Source organism: Daucus carota, chromosome 2 (genome assembly GCF_001625215.2).
Source record: "Daucus carota subsp. sativus chromosome 2, DH1 v3.0, whole genome shotgun sequence".
In the NCBI taxonomy this organism is placed as follows: domain Eukaryota; kingdom Viridiplantae; phylum Streptophyta; class Magnoliopsida; order Apiales; family Apiaceae; genus Daucus; species Daucus carota.
The window spans coordinates 28,073,886-28,095,366 of record NC_030382.2 but is presented as its reverse complement, the minus strand read 5'-3'; the positions used below and the strand labels follow the sequence as shown (position 1 = coordinate 28,095,366).

Genomic DNA, 21,481 nt, shown 5'->3' with positions numbered 1-21,481 from the left:
GAGCTATAAAAAATTAGTACTATAGTGGACTCGTAATAGCTCTTTAAAAATTTAAGAAACTCATATCTCTTCTTTCTTTCAAAAAGTGTCTAGATACTCTCTTCCCTCCAAATTTATTTATTTTCATCTAATGTTATCTCCAATTTTTTCCTCAAATTAAAATATATAAAAAAAAAGCAAATATAAATAGTAATGTTGGAGTTGCAACGACATTTAATGTATTAATTTGCTACTCCCTTTGTTTTTTTATATGACACTTGACTCTTTGTACAATGTGCTTTGACGGGGCCTTTAAAAGTACTATTTTTTTAAAATTTTTTTGAATAAAAATAGGTAAAAGATAGTTTAATTCAAAAAATTAAATTTTAAAAAAAATACTTTTAAGGGCCCGATCAAAGCACATTGAAATGTGTTCAAAAAGTCAAGCGTCACAAAAAAAGAGGGATTAATAGTTAGATATTCTAGTTTTTTAAAAAATAATTTAGGAGTTCGTCGGAAACTTATTTTTCCAAAAAACTTCTATTCTTTTTTTTTAAAGGCGTTAATCGAATAATAAAAAGTCATACGGCATTTACAACAATGATCGAGTCGAACAAACAGTAAATTACAATCGTCTGTTCTCATAAAGAGACAGTTAAACGATATTTTAAAGAAAATGTATACACAAATATAAGTACCCGCTTCATGCATTCTCGTTGAATTACTCTTACCCTTTTCATCATACCTTAATAAAGCTATCGTTTGAGCTATCGACTAGAATTGTGATTCCATACGAACTTTCATCACCAAATCAATACCCCGATTACAATTAAAAAGCGAAAAACAAAACTCTCACAAAAGGGAGAAAACAACCTGAAAATACAAATCACAAATTGAAATAAAAGCAAACTGAAAACAAATGAAAATAAAAAACTTAGATCTAACAGTCGAAACCACAACAAGAACGATTAACTCTTGTATCTGATAAGCTCCGTTTGAATCGAATAAAAAAGTAAACTGGAAGCTCCGATAATATAGATCTGGAAAAACAAACCTAATGATATAAATCCTTACTCGACGAGAAAGATTATTGAAAAAAAACAAATACGATAAATAAACAAAAGAATTTGGTGCTCTCCACCGGTTAAAATCGATGGAAGCCCCCGATGATGGAGACGGCTACTTCAAGACTAATGAAAATATTAGGGTTTTTATTTTATGCTATTACCATTAAACTAAATAACTTCTATTCTTGAAACATCGTTTTATGACAATATTGGATTTTCTTCCTCGTCTCGAATAACCAAACCAAACATACTCAGTATATCCCGCTTAGAGCAGGGTCTGAGGAGGGTAAGATGTACGCAGCTGTTTCCGTGAAGACCCACGGCTTAGTGCACAATAAATAATATAGTGTGTGATATAATATTAAGATACATTAGCCCATGGCCTTCTTCACATGGCACTTACCTAAACAGTTCCCGTTTATCGATGATGGGTGACAATGATGTGAAACGGAGATATCAAACTGGGACGTTTGGCAACAACCGTCAATACACTAACCGCCACCAATCCAACGGAGTCTCTTTCTTGCCTTCCCCCACCCCCATGTAATACCATTGTAGACTATGGCGACACGAATTCAGAACACCCCTCCGACAAGAATACGGTTATCATGCCAAAATCATTTAGAAACCGCGTGAAACCTTACCAAATCCTTCGACGAAACAACATCTCTGATGATCCATTAGTACGCACTGAATCTTATCAAATCCTTCGACGAACCAACATCCGTGATGATCCATTAGTACGCACTAAACTTTATCAAATCTTTCGACGACCAGCATCGTTGATGATCCATCTTACCAAATCCTTAAAATGCACCCTGAGACCAGAACCCCTGGATTTGCAAGATTTGGTGGGATTATTTCGAATGAATATTCGAAATAATGAACATTACTACATTAGTGGTTCGAATTCCCTGCCTGTCCGTGAGCAGCAGTTATGAAGCACAAACACTGTACTCAGGGACGAAGCCAGCAAACATCCACAAGGGGGGCCAAAACTTTAGCTATTTATCTTCAAATATATATAAGTATAAAATATATATAAGTATAAAATATCAAATATATAATTGTGTCAACTAAAATATTTAGCTATTTATCTTCAAATATATATAAGTATAAAATATCGGGAAACTCATCATAATAACTCTAAGTTATACTGTAATCTTTAATTAGCAATTAATACACATTAAATGAAATTATATTATGAATAGAAGCAAATAAATTTTAACAATACCTCAAAAACTACATATTATGCCTATTAACCTTACAAAAACAACATATGATTATTTAGAAGATGACAAGTTACAGTTTAAACAAGTAAAAATGTTACTTGGATGATGAAATTTGAATTGGCGATGAGTAAAATCAATATTAATATTAATATTAATTAAAAAACTGATAATACACGAGGACTAAATCTATTTTACGATAATGAGAAGTGAGGTATAAGTTTCTGAGACCTCCACCAAAGATTCTTGTTTTTTTAAAAGAACCATATTGATGTTTAACTTTATCACATATTACATTCTACATTTTTTTTAAAATAGTATAATTGTATGTATATCCATATATTTGTTTGTTTTTATTTTTAAATTTGGTCTAAAACATGAATTAAAGAAATCTAAGAATTAAAACGTTATTTTACAATGTTAAATATTTTTTAGGAGCGAACAGATATTTTTTTTAGGGGGGCCAAATTTTTATATTTATATAATTATGTAGATAAAATATAATTTTTTCAAAATTATATAACACAAATTATAACATTATAGAAACCTAAGGGGGGCCATGGCCCCTTCTGGCCCCCATGTAGCTTCGTACCTGACTGTACTTCCCTAACTGCGCAGGTTCGTTCGAAATCTGGACAAGATGCCTCGCCAGAAATGTAGATTAGTAAGAAACATCAGATAAAGTTTTCCCGATTATTGATCACAAGGGTTTCGTGGTGTAGTTGGTTATCACGTCTGTCTAACACACAGACGGTCCCCGGTTCGAGCCCGGGCGAAGCCATTTTTTATTCTTGCAACAAAGTTTAGGCTGCTCCCACCCTTTTGATTTGCAGACTCAACCTCCTCCATCAAGATTTTGTTCGGTCAGCAATCTTCTTTCTTATATCTGTAACCCCTTTTAAAGTTATATGTTTTTCTTTGTTATTTATGATTTTGCTCTATGACTTGTTGCTTCAGTCCTAGACTCCTAGTTCATCAAAATGAAAATAATTGTGTTTGTTTGTATCCATGTATCTCTACAGGTCATGTTTTGTTATCTGGATTTGATTTCTTTGGGCCTTGTTTATGCAAATGTGCATACTAGTAACTAGCTCCTTCACTCTTATTCATCGTGTTCCGCGCAATAATGGGGACTGGGGTTATGTAGCTTTTAATCTGATCATTGTCACTTGTTGATTGTTGTTGAACCATTTTCACTTGCCAAACTACAGTGATTAAGTTGTTGGTCACAGAACTAGAACTAGATTTATTAAACTAGGTATTAACATACTTTTCCTTAAGCACGTCGTAATCGTTTTACTTAATTATGCGGTTGGATGGAGGAATGTAGAACTGGAAAAAATTGTTTGGGTTGGGAACCCCGGTGTCATTCTTCTTAATTGCTTCTTCTTAATTTTACTGTATATCCAGTATAATTATTTCTGTGCTCCCCTTTTCTGTTAAAACTGTTATACTTAACCTTTCTCAAAGTTATTTGCTTGTCTCCTTTCATTCGCTGTGTTAGGACTTCGGAGTGGTTGGTTTGTATACACTATACAAGATGCTTGGGGCTTCTTTTACTGTGCATGATTGTATATGTTATGATGTAGAACGGCGTGTTTGTTGTTAAGTTATTGCCATCATAATCATAACAGTATTATGGTATGGTGGGGTTGTTGGGAAACGAAGGGGTCTATTTCTTTCTTGTTGATGGTATACAATGATGAATAGGTCACCAGCAGAGATGTGGTTTGGCGATCATTAAGTTCAAATGAGTATAGATAGTGTATTAGATGTTGTTGTGGCTGGTGATAGAGAACTCAGAAATTTAGTCTGACACCCCAAATGTGGTTCTTAGGGAAGCTTATGAAAGTTAAAAAATTATCCAGAAACACCCATTGCTGATATTAAGTAGAGATAGGCAGGGCTAATAAAAGAATTGGTGCTCAAGAGAAGCATAGGCTCATACAAGAACACAGATGAGCATTTACGCCAGATAAGGAATCTTTCTGCTGATTATTTCAGTGACAATAAATAAACATCTGATGAAGAGTCAGGACATAACCTCCTTTCAGAATATATCTCGGATGGAACTGCACAAAGTTCTTGACTTCTTGCTAATTGTGGGTTGAACCTGATAAAAATTACAGAGGGCTAATTAGGATTAAATGTGTTCCAGCAATTCGGGCTTTCAATTGGTAAGACTGTGTATGGGCTACTTCTAATGACCCGTCCTTAGATTCCATGCATATTATCATATAGATGGAGCTGGGAATAGTAACATCGCTATCCACTAAATCATTGTATATATATTAGGATAAGTCTAAACGTTGCTGGTCAAGGGTGGAAGCAAACAGTAAAAACTGCTAAGAGTGTATATTCAGATTCTTCAGATACTTGTTAGATGCAGAAATGAGTTGTTGCTGAAGTCACAACCTGCTTCTCATTGTATGTTGGTATTGTCCTTGTAATATCACGAAATTTTTTTGAAACAGAACTAACAAGTATGTAACAGAGAAGAGGGTACTGTAGACTGAATTAGACTTCAATACAACTTTCAGTTTAGAGTATAGTGCATTTTGATATTGGAATCTCTTTTGCATAGTCCCAGATATTATTAAAATTTGTTTCTGTTTCCGTTCCCTATCCCTGTTTAATTTGTGCGCTTCTTATATTTGTCAGATATATTTGAATAAATGCATTACTTTTGTCTAATTAATTAAGTTATTCTTTTTCTTTACTTGCCAACTTAGTGTTCTAGGTTTTTCATCGACTTGCAAAAGTAACATTCGGTATATGTCATGTTGTTATCACAAATTTAATGCAACATACGCATCTCTACTATCTCTAACCACGTTGTTTAGCCTTTCTGCCAGCACTCAGAACCATATAATAATAACATAACAGTGTGACCATGGGCAGACCGTAGTTAGGGCTGGGGTTGGCCCCAGCTTGGGTGAAATTTCGGCCCAACCCATTAATATTTATATATGTGTTAAAGTCCAGCTCGGATAAAAAAATAAGAGCCTTCTTAATTAGCTTGATCCATAAATTGTCTTATACATAAAATTACATAATAATAATAATAATAATAATAATAATAATAATAATAATAATAATAATAATAATATAACGCTCCTCAGTCTTGCTTTCATGGGATAAAAGTCTAAGTTGAACACTTAAAGTACGTAACTTTTAGACCTATTTTTCTCTCCATTGCGTTTTTCTTTATTTCAGCACCCCTTTTCACCAAGCACTACATGAAACTCAAGACACATACTATTATATTTACATGAATCATTTAGTCAGCGTGTATTCAAAATCAGCCGGTTAACTTGGGGCCAAAGCAATTACAGAACCTCACGTTAAAGCCGATCTGAAATTAGTTTCCTATACATAATTCAAAGAGAAAACGATCGAGAGCGAGGGGCAATTAAGAAGATGGGTTTGTCACATGATGCTGCTCCGACTTTCAAATCTTATGGGGTTCCTCATGGCTCAACGAGTATGCCCTTTTATTACAATTATTTACAACATTCTTTCTTTTTCTCATGATTTTGAGTGGAATTGCGAAAGGTGTTGATTTTAATCTTGTTTGTTTGTGTGTATTTGTTTGTTTGTTTAATCCCCGTGTTTTGTTTGGTTTTTGGTGTTTTTGGCGATTTTTCGTGTTACATGTGATACGTTTCGTTGTTCGCTTCGCATACGACGAGGCAACTTGATCGATAGCATAGCGGTGGTGGCCGATGGTGGCGGTGACGGCGACGGCGGTTTCAGGACGGGATCCGGATCCGGTTTCAAAAAGGAAAGCGCGTTAATTGTGCCTTAATTGAGGGCGGTAATTGTGCCTCGTTAATTATGCCTCTTTATTGAGGGCGTAAATTGTGCCTCAATTATTGAGGGCGTAAATTGTGCCTCTTTATTGAGGGCGTTAATTTGAGGGCGTTAATTGTGTCTTAATTAAGGATATTAATATTTTATTATGATGCCTTAATTAAGAGATTAATTGTCTCAATCATGAGTTATCATGATTGTGGGAATATTTTGATTTAATCTGTTAAATATATCGACTTATATTCTTTTTGTTTCTCTTGTTTTATTTTCAGGATTCTTGGAAGAAGGCCGGTTTTCTTTTCGGACATTAAAGTTTTATTGTCTAAATTTCCCCGGTCATCTTGCATGTCCGACGGTTAGATAATAAGCTTTCTTGAATGAAAGAATTATCACGGTGAATTGCCGATTCTCGTTGAGATTTATTCTCATTTTCAAAAAAAAAAAAAAAAAAGTACGTAACTTTTAAGTTGTTATTAGGCAGACTTGTATAATACAAAATTATATATATATATTCATCTTTTATAGCTATTTAAAATTTTAAGATGTGTACTGAGCATGTGACTTATGTGTATTCTGTAAACGGATACAATAATTTTAATATTTTATATGTTTTTTAGACTTAATATTGATTTATTTTTCCCAATTTATTTATAAATTTTTACTCCCTCTGTCCTGGCAAGTTCTTTACGTTACTTTTTGACAAGTATTTTGAGCCTTCTACAAAGTATAGTTCGCTAATATTTTTTTTAATTTTTGACCGAATAAAAGTTTAACGTTTAAACTTTTATTCAATATAATATTAAAAAACATTATGAACCTGTATTTTATAGGAGCCTCAAAATGCGTATAAAGCGTGAACATAAACAACCTGCTGGGACGGAGGGAATAATAGTTAGTAATATGAATAAATAATTTAACACTTTCAACTTAGGTAAAAATTATATTTTTTTATTTGGTTCTATATAGAACCACTTTAGACAAATATGGTTTCACGGTAAAACCAATTGTGATGTTATGATTAATTTGGCTAGTTTACATATTTTTTTGCTTATTATTATTTTTTACTCCAGCCCGGGTAGGAAAAAATTCCTGGGTCCGCCCCTGAGTGTGACGGTTATTCAAAGATAAACTTTTATCACATAACACACTAGTAGAGCCTCCAGCAAAGTCATCCTGTCGAATACGATGGGTCACATCTGTAAAAATATCACCATCACTCTGGATGATAAAGCTAAAGCCAAGTACTTAAAGGTATTAGTTTGTGATACCCGGGCCTTCGCAATACATATAACTACATCATCCTCATGAATCTTTTCGTTGAAATTGGCACAGAGGTACTCAGTTTTAGAACTAGTCATACGCAATCCATAACCTCTAGCGATGCACGCCACCATTCTAAGTTTGCATTAATCTCATTCGAAGACTCTGCGATTAATAAAATATCATCATCAAAAAGCATACATGATGGCACAGGAGCTTCAATGTCATGGGTAATCAAACACAAAACAATTATCAAAAGTAAAGGTATTTTATAAAAAGTAAAGTGCTAAATACCGACCCTTGATGAAGTCCTACCTCAACTGAAAAATTCTGAGTATCTCCAACTGGGATCCTAACACATGTCATCTTCGCTGAATACATAGCGTGTATGATTCGAATATACAATGCCGGAACACCTAGCGCTTTTAAACATTTCTAAAGAACTGCTCGTGGGACACTGTCATAAGCCTTTTCAAGACCTATAAACATCATATGAAGATCCTTTGGACGCTCTCGATATTTCTCCACAAGACAACAAATGAGATAAATCGCCTCAATGGTTGACGTTCCTGGCATAAAACCATATTGATTTTCTGAAATGACAACAATTCTTCTAATCTTGTATTCAATAACTCATCTCCAGAGTTTCATTATTGACTAGGTAACTTAATACCATGATAATTACTACAACTTTGAGCATCACCTTTATTTTTATAAATGGGTACAATAACACTTAACAGTTACTCGCTCAGCATCCTAACTGTCCGAAGTATAACATTGAAGAGTCGTCAACAATCGTACACCATGTTCCACCAAACACTGCCACACCTCAATCAGGATCTCATTTATCCCAACATGCATAAATTATATCCATCATGTATAAGGCTGTGTACATCTCTCCTATAGTAATATCTTGACCTGTACCAACAACATCAAAAACATGGACGATTTCTTGTTCTAATACAATATCCCTCCTTCGAACTGTGTTGAATAACTCTGGAAAATATCGACCCTCTCTCACTGTAATATCCGCATTTACAAGTAAAACATGATCATCCTCATTCTTAATATATATATATATATATATATATGGTGTCCTAAATATAATAAAATTATATAAGCCGAGAAGTATATATAACTATAAAAATTGCAGTATTTCCAACTTTCTAGCATTCCAATACACTCCAATAATGTTTATTTTAACCTTATACGGTCATGCCATTTTACTATTAAACAACAAAGAGAGATAAAATCACCCAGTCCAGTCAAAAGGTTTGCAGTATAACTGGATTAAGCAAATAAAAAAAAAATTCAAATATGGTGTATCCGGAAGTGTTTTCTGGATCGACATAAAAAGCATAATGATTTTAGTAATGAAGTTGAGCAAAAACCATGAACCAGAGTTGGGGTGATTATATCTTAATGAGTATTTAATAGATTTAGGCAAGTCTTGAAAAAGATAACACAAATGGTGTAGAGACGGAGACAGGTAAAATTACATGTCAAAACAACACATAACTTAAACTAGAAGAATCTCTGCAGCTCTCATTGATGATATCTAATCAGAAGACTCAAGCAGATTCTTTTCCTACACAGATACAAGAAATCTGTAGAGCATTATAACAACTACAGCATTAGGTAACAACGCAAACGAAAGTGTACACTATGGACATACGCCTGCCGGATCAGTCCGGTTATAGATTCACCACCAGAAACTAATAACAACAATTTCTCTTTTTTTTCTCTTATGGTATAAACTAAGCTTACAAGTTACAATTGACTTGGGCGCCTTTTTCCGGTATCTGTTCGCATTCTTTTCACAGGATTTGCCCATCCAATACCTCCGCTACGACTGTCATTTGCCTGTTGAGGGGAATTGGTCCATCCTTGCTGCGGGGGAGCCTGCTGAGTCAATCTGGCATCCTTTGAAACTGAACCTGAACCTGGGCTTCTAATACGACCAACACTAGCAGGTGACACTGGGCCGGCAGATCCATTTCCAGACTTTATGACAGACTTTTCCCTGTCCTTCCTCTTCTTTTTACAAATGACCAGCTCTCCTGGATGGGCAAAGAGTCGAGAATCTTCATGCTGGCCGGACTCCTTATTACTATTGCTGCTTCCAAACCTTGTCTCCCTCTGAGGTATGTGGCTTCTAGTCCGGGAGTCTTCATTTGTATGGGATGCACGAGAAAGCGACTTCTGAGAGTGGTTATGATCAGGGTCTGCCTCAATGGTTTGTTTCTGTCGTTTTCCTTGACCAGCAAGAATTTGTCTTGAAGGTGGAGCAGAACTAGACGCTGCATGCCCCGAGAAAGAGACAGCACCCCTGGCTTCTCGAAAATCTATTTCTGGTATAGTCACCTTCAATAGATCGAAAAAGAGATCATGCACCTTCCTTGCTTCTGTTCGCACCTATTCATGGAATAAAAGAGTTAAGAACTAATCTATTAATTCATGTGCGGATGCAAGTAAGAAGTAAAATGAATATGTATTCACTTGTCAATCAGAAAATATATTTCACCATTCATGTGCTGGCATAAGACATCATATATGGATAATTGAATACTAGACAAATTTATAATTTAGCCCCGACTGTCAAGTGACACCGTTTTAAGAACTCCAGAACGAATCACGATTCTCCATTGAGATTAAATACCTAAAATTGATTTTTAAATTTGCTTCTTTCTTTTTTCAAATTTACAAACATAAAAGCAGCATGTAGAGATGTATGCTATTAATATGCTAGAGACTTTGCAAGGAACATAACTACACCAATGCGAAAGGATTTGAAGGCTAGTTCTACTCATTATATCAGATCAAGCATGAAACGATAATTTTATTAACAGTTCCACACTATATAAAGATTGAATCAAAAGGAAAATAATTGAAATGTTATGTTGTCTCGAAGAGTGCACCAATACCTATTTTTTTAACTACCAAGCTACATACTATAACATCGATACAACATATCTACATTATCCACAATTTTCTGGGAAATACCTATGACCCTATGTTGTTCCTAAACACAAAAGCAAATAGTCCAAGGATGATTTTAGCAACAACATGCAAGCACACAGTTAAATCCAGTAAGCATACCTCATGCGAGAAGCCATAATACTGAATTGCACTTTTTAACATAAGCTGAACATCAGAACAGAGCTCCATTACTCCATTATAATCAAAGTTTTCAAGCCGCTGATAGATCTTTCGTATATCAAGCTGACTGCTCCCACCCATATAACCAGTAGTTTCACTTTTCTTCCAGAGTTCTGTTAGAAGTGGTACTATTTGATGACCTTCCCTGTCTATTCTCCGTTGGAACTTGTTTATCACATTCTTGCACTAGAAAAGAGAAAATGCAACAAGTAAATGTTTGTGTAACTAAAAAAAGCAGAACATAATACCAAGGAAGTACACAAGAATATAAAAGTGTGTGTGATAGTGTACCTGGCCAACAGAGTGGGAACACATAGAATGCAGAAAAGGAACAGTTCATCAATTAACAAAGGCATTGCATGCAGAAATTGATAGAAGATAAAACAAAACAAGACCTTTTGGAATAAACAAGATGATTCTATGTGCCATTTCAACGGTCCATTTCTTACCATCCAAGCATATGTAATGCCCAATGAGCATTATAAGTTATAAAGTAAACAAAAAACTGCAAACACCAAAATGTACAACTTCAATATAATTTTAACTATAGCTTCGCATATAAAGCATACCTTGTGTTGAATTCCATCAGACATCTTATTATCAATTGAGTTGCCTGCTTTGTGCATCGCTTTCTTATCCCAACTTTCTCTAGAATGTTCGATAGCATCCTCTGATGGAGCAGACAAGACATTGACTTTTCCAGGCTTTTGTGACACATGCACTTTTCCAGAATTTGAATTTTTCCGTGAATGTGAACCCCTCTTGGTTTTCAGTGACGGATCAATTTTCTCCAGCTTTTGTGAATGAGGCTCTACAATCAATTTTTGGTCTCTTTCATTCTTTACTCGAGACTCGTATTTATGATCGATCTGTGATGGTACCTGAGAAGAATCACCACGCCGTAGCGATAATTTCTCAATGGATTTCTCCTCAGGCTTCTCTGTTGCAAACCGTGGTCGAATCCGAATGCTTCGCTTTCGCTTTATTTTAGGTTGCAGAACCTGTTCATCCTCACCTTCATCACGATCTTGATTCCAACTACCAGAATGCTGGCGGTCCATAAGAGAATCTCCAGACAGGGCGATTTCTCCTTCTTCCAAGTCATTCGGCTGGCAACAGTATAAAAAACCATATAAGCAAATAGTAATATTCACACTGCAGAAAACAATATACTATTACAAGTTTCAATAAGCAACATACCAGCCTATTCGGAACAGAACCTGGCCTAGCATCCAAGGCAGAGAGTGAGCCAAACTTCTGAGCAGAGATAGATGGCGACACCATTTGAATCAATCTTCGACTGCCTGAAGATGACCCTGACGAACCTGCTTCTTCAGGCATGTGACTTGGTCTATGACTTTCTGAAGGTCGGGGATCCTCATAGACCTCAGCAGCAAGTGTACCATCATCTGGTTGATTGTCATTGTCAGCAGGTGCATCAGCAACAAATTCATCGTCTTCCATATCACCAATTTCTCCCTCTTCATTACCCGAGTACCCATTCCTCTCTTCTGAACTAGCTTCGGAAAAATCATCAATTTCATCATCTAGCTCTGTGTATACAGGAAACTTTTTACCCTTAGTCCTTCCTCTTTTTTTCTCAAGTTCATTAGATTCTGCTCCTATGTTCCCCCCAAACAAAGCACTCTTTTTGGAAGATTTCTTAGCAATCGTATCGTTCACTTCTTTGGAACTAGCACGAAGCCATTTGGGAACCTGGTCATATCTAGTCATATCTTCTTCCCAATCAAATTCTTCATCCATCTGATCAAAGAGTTCTACTTCTTCTTCACTTCTTGCAATCATGCGGTTTACTTCCTGGAGTGAAGGAACATCATGCACAGTTTCTTGATATCTCTCCTCATCATGTAGCATAGATTCCAAAGTCAGTCGTCTCTCCTCATGTGTTGTCCTCTGGTCAAATCTCCCGGCATTAATGACTTCATCAGCCATGTCAATCTTATACTGTTGAATATTATTCCGTATGAGACCTTCTATAGACCCCATATATCGATCCTTCCCTGCAAGGTCATCCTCTGAATCAACTGTACCTCCACTCCTATATTCATCTTCTTTCTGATGGCTTGAGATTTTATCAACCACTGCTTCCAAATAAATTACTTTCACTTCTCTCTGCTGTCCAATGCGATGGGCTCTGGCAACTGCTTGCTCTTCATTCTTAGGGTTCGGATCAGGATCATATATGACGACTGTGTCAGCTGTCTGAAGATTCAAGCCTCTCCCAGCAGCACGAATGCTTAGCAAGAAGATAAAGCAATCAGTATCAGGACTATTGAAGTCAACAATAGCTGATTCTCGGTCTTCTAAGCTAGTACTCCCATCAATTCTGCGATAAACAAGTCTCCGCCATTGTAAATATTCTTCCAAAATATCTAGGAGTTTCGTCATGGTACTAAAAAGCAATACTCGGTGCCCTGTTCTTTGAAGCTTTATTAGGATCCTGTCTAGAACAAACAATTTCCCACATGATCTGACAAGAAAGTCCTTGGAGAAATCATTAAAATATGGATAATTGAGTAGAGGATGATTGCAAGTTTTACGAAGCTCCATACACCTATTAGCTAATGTTCTATATACTTTGGTTTGATACATTGGCTTTTTCTGACTCATCAGCTTCTCATCTTCAGGATCAACACGTAGAGTACCAGTAGCTTTGATCCAATCATAGATGGCACCTTGAATAGCTGACATTCTACATCTTAATATAATTGACACCTGCAATTGAAAATGTTCAGAAACAGTTCACTTGCAGTATTTGACCAACATGACATGCCATAAAACTTACCTTGGGAGGAAGTGAACCTTCCACATCTTCTACACGACGTCTAAGCATAAAAGGCTCGAGTATTTGATGAAGTCTGTGGATAATGATAACCTTTTTCTCTGTCTCCAGCCAATCATCTTCAACATTCTGTGGAAGACCTTCCCGTTGAAAAGGTTTAGAGAACCAATCATGAAAAGCTTTCCGATTATCAAACACTTCAGGAAGGAGTAAATTTAAAAGTGACCAGAGCTCCTTAAGATCGTTCTGCAAAATGTCAAGAAATTCACCTCAGCACAAAATTAGTATAGAATTGGAGCAGATCATGAAAAAAGTTAATTACAAAATGAAGCAGACAACTTATTTAATCAAATAAACTTCACGGCCATTTTCAGTATTATCATATCCCACGGCATTACTGTCAAGAGACAAATAAAAATACAAACACTGGACCTAAGAAATAAAAATCCAAGACTGATTCTAATGAAGAATTATTTCACTTGCACCATAAAATCACTGTTACTAAAGAAAACTGTTTGGGCTTTGCTTTGACAAAGCCAAGCACATTCCAGAAAGCATCACTTAAGTGCGAATGCCAATAAAAAACTAAAAAAAAAAAAACTCAACAAACCATGTTTTTTTGAAGATGAGAATTTTGACCAGATCTGAATAGGATTTTAGAACAGGCAAGAAAACATCAACCAGTCCAACAATATTAAACAATTTAATGTTTGACTATGTATTTCACAAAGCAAATGGTGTGCCATATAAGGATGTTTTAATGCTTCTCACGCTGGAGAACCGCCATATATTTGTAAGTGAGGATCAAGAGTAACCAGTGCAAATAAAAGGAATGCATCATCTGGAGCATCATGTACAAGGCAGCAAATTGACAATATGAGGACAATGAATATGGGAATGAGGAAGAAGAAAAGATCGATTTGTGGAGGATAAGCATCTTGGTGCCTATTATAATTTAAATATCCATCTCACGTCCCTCGTCTTACTCCTGTCTTATTTCATGAACTCAACACAGAAAAGCAAAGAGAAATATGCTATTTGTTCAGTGTAAAAAGAATGCCTATTCTACAGAAATTGATAAATATTACATTGGTAACATGGATAATCAAATATAACCAAAGTCATTTAAATAGCATTTACTCCAGAGAAAATGTGTGAATAGGCAAGTGTAAAAATATGTGGCAATCCTAATAAACCTGCAAGGGTGTTCCTGTAAGAAGCAAGCGCCTTTGGCAGCGGTATTTATCAAGATCACGGGCCAGAACAGATTCCCTATCCTTCATTCGTTGAGCTTCATCGATTATTATGTACTTCCAATCAACCTTTGAGAGCTTTGTACGATCATACATGACAAACTCATAGGTCGTGACAAGTACATTAAACTTCATTGCACACACCTCCTAAATTTAGACAATCAAAACAAAAATTTAGTACTTTGCCAATAATTCACGTCAGAATCATAATTTCATGCCAAATCTTACTTGTGAAAATAGTTTTATACGCTGATCTTTTTGACCAACATAATATATACAAGACACTGATGGCAGCCAGTTGTGAAGCTCACTCTGTAATACAAATGAAGTTAGCCATATGCAGAAAACGGAAAACAAGATACCCTATGAAGTGTGATAGAAAGGTAAACCTTCCAGTTGACCAGCACAGCATTGGGAACAATAATGAGATGTGGGCCATAGTTTCCTTTAAACTCCATCAGATAAGCAATCAATGCCATAACCTGATAGTCATAGAAACCCAGAATAACAAGGCTAACATCAAGTTTCCTTAGTATTTGCAATAGAAAACGCTTCAGAGCAAATAAACCAAAAAAATGGCAATACTATATTGAAGTAATCATCTTTATGGTTCACACAATAAACCAAGTTAGCAAATTGGAAAAACATAACTTTTTGGAATCAAGTCGGGTTATTATGGAAAGAATCAAGACAAAATAACATTTACAAGATATCGTAACATGTATCCTTGCATCATAGTAAACAGATTGATAACCAAAGTAAGAAACACATAACAGAAGGGACCACAGTACTTGTAACTAACTACTCATATTAGCCCATCACAATAACAACAGTGTAACAATTTTTTCTATCATAAAAAAAAAAACCAACCAGTTATCAACAAATTTATGTAGATAAAATGAAGACATTAATCAGCTGGCAAGGATTGACCTGTACTGTCTTCCCTAAACCCATCTCATCTGCTAAAATTCCATTGAGTTTGTTGTTATATAAAGAAAGCATCCATTGCAGACCAACCTGGAATGTCAATAACCATTTTAAGCATAAAGAGCTACTTGCAATAAGATAAAACCAAGGGAAAGGCTATATTTTAAACCAGCACTTTCAAGAGAATAACACATACAATCTGATAATCTCTTAAAGTTCCAGCTCTTAGCATTGATGGCTGCCTAAAAACTCTTTCATTAACTGCATGTGCAAGATTGTAATACCTAAAACAACCACAAGTAATGCAGATAAATCAACATCTTCTCCAATACATTGGAACAATACAAAGATACATATATGTACGGGTGATGATTAAAAAAAAGTAAATTGATTATGAAACTAGTTTCAACTTCTTCCTATTAGCGATGACTTCAACACTTGATGAATATCTACAGCAAAGCTATGTTACTCCGACTCTTCTATTTAGATAGCCGTACCCCTGTCCTACACTCGGACACGACATTTATTCTGTCATAAACTTTGACTGAAATGTGGACACTTTGATTGACCAACTTCAAGACCACCAAAAAATGAGTAGAGAGAAAGTAGCAAAAGAAAAACTGGGAAGATCCCTAATTTGCATAATCATTCATATAATTGTGTTTAATCTAAATATGATTGTTACTTTTTAATAAGGTATCGACTCACCATGCTTGTTAATTAGTGTGTAATTTCATGCCCCCCCATACCCATGCCCAAAAATAGGACAGTATCCCCATGTCCCCAATTTTGAGATTTTCCGAGTCCGACACTTAGATATGTGTCGTGTCTGACACTTTGTACCCAAATCAAAGTAACAAGCAGCCAAGAATAATACAAAATTCCAGATACATGGCAGCATCTCTATTACCTACACCAGTGACTCAGAGACATGTCAGTATATTAATGAGCTTACTTGTTCACGGATGAGCTATCTTTTGGTGCATTCATCTCAGAGAAACGGTTTCTTATTGTTACTTCCTCACCAGCACAAGCTGCTGCAGCTCTTACTTCTTCTTCTGATAGACCCTGTAACAAACAAGCAACCATACTTAACTAGTGATAAACGAAAGTAACAAAATGTAAGAGATTTAAATAAAAATTTTGATCAAAGTTTCTGTAAGATATTAAGTTAACAAAAATAATTAGGTAACAAGAGAAGGGAGATTAAGTGCCTGAGCCCTCGCAGCTGCTGCTGCAGCGTTTGCTGCTTCCTCAACCTCCTGTTGACTCTTTGTTGCAGTTATTTTACTACCAAGTTTGTGAAGGTACTCTTCTGTTTGGGACAAAAATGATGAGAGGACAGCATATCGCTCAGCACCATCCCCAGGAATACTAGTTTGCTGCTCAAGTAACATCTCCCGATACCTTTCAACATCATTATTTTTTAAAGCCTCCATCCTTTTACTGCGATCATCATCCTTCCGTTTTGAGAACTCCTTCAGCATTCGCTCATGATACTTAGCAACTCCCCTGTTACGGGCAGTTCGAGCATCACGGATGGCCCAGTGAGCCTCAAGTAGCTTCTTACGCCACTGAAAAATTGATTTTAGTTGCTTCTCCCTAATTGCTTTCTGGGAGGCTTGAACTTTTCTGCTAAGGTCTGCACGTTGACGCTCACATAGCCGTACAAATTTCCGATATGGCCTGTCAGGCATTGCCATAATATCCTGCTGGTGTTGATCAACCTCATCCCTCAAGCGCGCCTGCACATCCAACAGCTTCAACTTCTTCTCTTCAATTTGCAACCGTAAAACAAGATCAGGTCTGATTCTTTTCCTTTCTAAATTTACTGCAAGTATATCACCAATTTTTTTGATATTTTCTGTCCTCTTCCGGTTAAGAACCTCCTTGCCTTCCTCAAAAAGAAGATCCTTCAAATCATATGCCAAGGTCATATTGTTATTGTTGTTCGATATTGCTGATGATCCAAAGGAGTCATGTTTCCGGGTAAAGAAGGGAAAATCAAAGAGTGGCCCATGATACTTTCTAGCAGTCCCAGCGTCTTTAGGTTGAGGGGTGCTTGCTTGCACGGGTTTCTTCAGTTGACCTGTCTCGGGCAGAGGAGCTGGTATAGCAACAGCCTTACCCTTATTCACATGCATATCGCTTCTTGTAATAGTATCTTCTGAAATCCCATGTTCTTCTCCCTCTTCTATTTTGGCAGAAAAGAGAGTTTGATGCTCTTCTTCTCGAGAAGGAACTGATGATGATGGCTCCTTCGAGACAGCTGGTACAATTTGTCTTGAAGAAATTGTTTTTTCGTCTCCTGCAACTACTTCCCTTTTCAAACTAGTAAGTCCAGCAGTTGATGAACCAGTGTGTAGATCTTTCTCACTGAATCCAATATGCCTCATATCTTCTGCATCTGTATTTTTACCAGCAGATGTATCTGTTGCCCCAGGATGTGGCATCTGCAACATATGATTCTCCAGAGGTGGGGGAGCAATAGCCTGCAGTAATTCACGGGGAAGGGTTCCATCTCCTTTCTGCAAGCAAGTAAAATATAATCTTACAACTGTAAACATATACAACAGGCGCAACTAAGTCCCAATGCTGATTAGGTTTTCAATTAATTACAATAATAAGTGATACCTTCAGACGCCTAAAAGCCAGTATTTGGGCTTTAAGAACATGTGATTGCTGTTTAGTAAATCCTAAGGGTTGTTGCAAATGAGGGAGTGATCCACCCTGAGATGATGCAGGATTTACAGATTTCCCTTCACTCGATGGAGCTGTAGATAGTGGGGAAGATCGGCGGATAGGTTTATTATACTGTATCTGCATAGCTTCTGGACCAGGTAATTTGCTTTTCCCAGGTGCTGAATGATCTCCACCTTGGTTCAGATTTACAGATGTATGCGGAGGATGCATGGAAGCATTATTTACCATGGTAGGTTGTCTTGAAGACAGTTGATTATCACTGCCACGACCAGAAAATGGCTGTGCTGGATTGTTGCTGTTGTGAACCAGGGACGGAGAAGATGCACCAAACAGGCCAGGTTGACCTGCCTGTCTCATCGCCTTACCCGAAGCGGAATGTCCTGACAGATCACTAGAAGAGTTACCACGGGGAGAACTTTCATTGGCAACTTGTGGGGATGTCACCTGCTGCTTTGTCATCGGGATTAATGACGATTGTGCACCCATATTGGATTCATTTGCCTTATGCTGTGCAACCATTCTGGACTGCATGAGTGGAAGAAGTTGTGCCATCAAATTTGCATTTGCAGGAACTGACAAATCGATATTACGTTCAAGGGCCAATGCCTGCATAGCCTGCATCTGTGCAGCCATTGCCAGCTGGCTGTTACCCATATTTTGGAGGTTTTGTTGAGATTGTGGTGTCTGCATAGGCCTCATCATATTCCCAGGCATCAATTGTCCGAGGGAAGTTTGCACAACAGGTTGCTTTGAATCACTCCTTTGATCAGAGATCTGTTGCTGTTCTTCGGTTAGCTTCTCTCCACGAACAAAATGCTCTGATTGCTTGTTTGACAGCAATGACGGAGCCTGTGTAGCTTGAACAGACATGAGATCCGGTATTTTCATATTTCCCATCTGCAAGCTATGGTCCTTTCCAGAATGCCCAACCATGCCTAGGTGCTGAGACTGCATTCCCAGAGCAGACTTCTGTTGTGCCGAATGATATTGCAAGTAGGCCTGCTGTACTGGGTTCAGCACTTGTTGATCAAAGCCCTGACTCCTAGTTTGAGCTTCCTCCCTACTATGCGGAGAACCATGCTGTTGCCCTAAATCTGTGAATTTTCTAGATTGTACAGGATGCTGCATGGGGCCAGAATTTGACCCATAGTTCCCCCCCAATACTCCATGGAGTCCACCCTGGAATGCTAACATGGCTTCATTTCCATCAGGCTTCCTGAGTAACTGCTGATGGAATGACTATGACAAAATAGACAAAGACAAGTATACGTGTTACAGAAGGAAATCATCCATGTGCATGACTTTATATAGTATCAAAGCTGCATCATTTTAAGTAGCGGTAAAAGCATCTTTTGTTTGCCCTTGTACTCAATTTCTCTTTAAGAAGTTCATTTCGCAAATGTTTGTGTACGACCAACATTTATGATTTATCAACTTAGCAAACATGAATACTCCAGTTCTAGTGTCCGCCTAATAACTATTTAAGCATGCGAACAGCTCAAATTTAATGCAGATGTAACGATTATTTAATAAAGCACTTAGGTGTAAAGCTCTTATTCAGAATGGAATCCTCTAGGCTCCAACCCTTGGAGTCCTAAGATTCTTATGACATTTAAAAGCCCGCACTTCCAAAATTAAAATTAAACTGACCAATCAATTACAATCCCCTACCTCCCTGCTTCATTTATATTAAGCGTTCGACTGATAATGCTCAAACAATCCATAAATACAGTTATATATTAAAGGAAGACCACTAGAAATTCACAGGGAACAGAAACTATTCATGTTAAAGCATTAACGGCAAGCAATAGACCATTTCCAACTATGCCGTAATTACTTAAACTAAAGTTTTCATTAGTAAGATAATCTCCAACATATCCCAGCAAGATACAAGCACTTCAACATAAATAATGCTTAAACATTATATGTTAGTAAATTCAAGAAGATTGCTAGCAGTAGACATCCAAAAAAAAAAAAAAATCTTTGCCAATAAACTACAATTTTCATCCTTAACAATTACTTCTACCAAGAGAGAAAAAAATGTCAATAATCACTGACACAACTATGATTCAACAAAAAGGGTATTATCCATAAGAAATATAAAACCATTAGAAAAGTCTTCCTTAAATCCGCAAGGCAAAACAAACCACTAGACTAAATTTGCCTAATATATAATCACCATCAATACTTACACTAACACCAAGAAGCCACTTCTACTGTGCATCCGCATATAAATATACACTTCTAAAACATTTTACAATCTCAAAAAAACAAGAAATAACAAAACAATGTATCATGAAATGAACCCTAACCTGTCTCTGCTGCAATTCCTGCTGTTGTCTCTGCTGCAATTGCTGCTGCTGTTGCTGAATTGGATCAAATCCCGATGACGAAGACGACGGCGACGCGGAAGCAGATGCCGCCGTGTTCCGTCCATGTCCTCCGCCCGGTTGCATAAATTACAGCTCAAATTACACAGAATTCAACCAAAACTATCAGAATCGTCGCTCAAAACAAACGAAAAACAAGACTAAACCGCTAATTAACAAAATCACCGCGATCTCGTAAAATATTAGGGTTTATCTGTTACTTTTGGTGAAAGAATTGAAGATGCGATTGTTACGGGACCAGCTAGGCATCGATCTGCGTGTTGCCGGAGTGGCCGGAATCGAAAGAATTCACCGGCACGCGCGGGTGAGTCACACACAGTCTCGAGATTTCTCGGCTTCTTTACACAATTTGCATTTTTCAGTCAAACCCTAAGCTTTATTTTTCGGGTTTGAAATATATTTTTATTGCTCTCTACTGCCGTTGTATGTTATCTCTATTTATTTCCTTCTTTTTTTTCACTGCACTCCTTTAACCACACAACCCCGGTTTGTAACAAAGAGGTGTGTGAGTTTGCTTCTTAGAATCTCAGTCTCCAAGTACAATTTTAACCTTAGTTATTATTTATTTTATATATACATATTAAGGTTATTTCTGTCTATTTACCTATCATATATATTATGCATTAATGTCGGTTCATTAATATATATTACAGTATCTTGTATTTATTAAATTCCATCCTTCCATAATTATATATGTTGATAATCCATATTTATTAATTGATATTATATAATAATAAATTATTTATAATATTTATAATAATAGGGCATAAACATTATAAATTAAAAAAGTTCTTTTTTTTTAGAACCATCTTATATAATAGCTAATAATTTAGGAAAGTTCATTTATACCTAGATATCACATAAAAATAAGTACATATGTAATTTTTACATATTTAAA

The 21,481-nt window shown here is 36.5% G+C and overlaps 1 protein-coding gene, 1 long non-coding RNA gene and 1 other non-coding gene across 3 annotated transcripts; 2 read left to right on the top strand and 1 right to left on the bottom strand.

Annotated features, from left to right (window-relative positions):
- The first annotated feature begins 2,913 nt into the window (after positions 1–2,913).
- Positions 2,914–6,504, top strand: LOC135150588 (uncharacterized). Its single transcript, XR_010288730.1, has 2 exons — positions 2,914–3,138; positions 3,780–6,504. It is a non-coding gene; the product is annotated as an uncharacterized LOC135150588 (long non-coding RNA).
- On the top strand, positions 2,983–3,056 carry TRNAV-AAC (transfer RNA valine (anticodon AAC)). The gene has a single exon. It is a non-coding gene; the product is annotated as a tRNA-Val (tRNA).
- A 2,363-nt stretch (positions 6,505–8,867) lies between the features above and the next one.
- On the bottom strand, positions 8,868–20,989 carry LOC108208679 (ATP-dependent helicase BRM). Its single transcript, XM_017379205.2, has 14 exons — positions 20,506–20,989; positions 18,125–19,432; positions 16,705–18,018; positions 16,446–16,558; positions 15,687–15,774; positions 15,494–15,580; positions 14,953–15,045; positions 14,792–14,875; positions 14,507–14,710; positions 13,314–13,556; positions 11,708–13,243; positions 11,077–11,616; positions 10,448–10,693; positions 8,868–9,763 (listed from the first exon to the last, which is right to left on the bottom strand). The coding sequence occupies exons 1-14, from the start codon at positions 20,647–20,649 to the stop codon at positions 9,119–9,121; spliced, it is 6,645 nt and encodes a 2,214-aa protein (XP_017234694.2). The 5' UTR covers positions 20,650–20,989; the 3' UTR covers positions 8,868–9,118.
- Between the last annotated feature and the right edge of the window lie 492 nt (positions 20,990–21,481).

What these genes read in the sequence shown, in the direction of transcription:
- LOC108208679 (XM_017379205.2), bottom strand. Translation starts at nt 20,649, where the DNA reads ATGCAACCGGGCGGAGGACATGGACGGAACACGGCGGCATCTGCTTCC. An exon ending in GATAGCTCATCCGTGAACAA is followed by an intron (nt 15,775 to 16,445) that starts GTAAGCTCATTA and finishes TGGTTGTTTTAG; the next exon opens with GTATTACAATCTTGCACATG. An exon ending in GTATAAAACTATTTTCACAA is followed by an intron (nt 14,711 to 14,791) that starts GTAAGATTTGGC and finishes GTCTAAATTTAG; the next exon opens with GAGGTGTGTGCAATGAAGTT.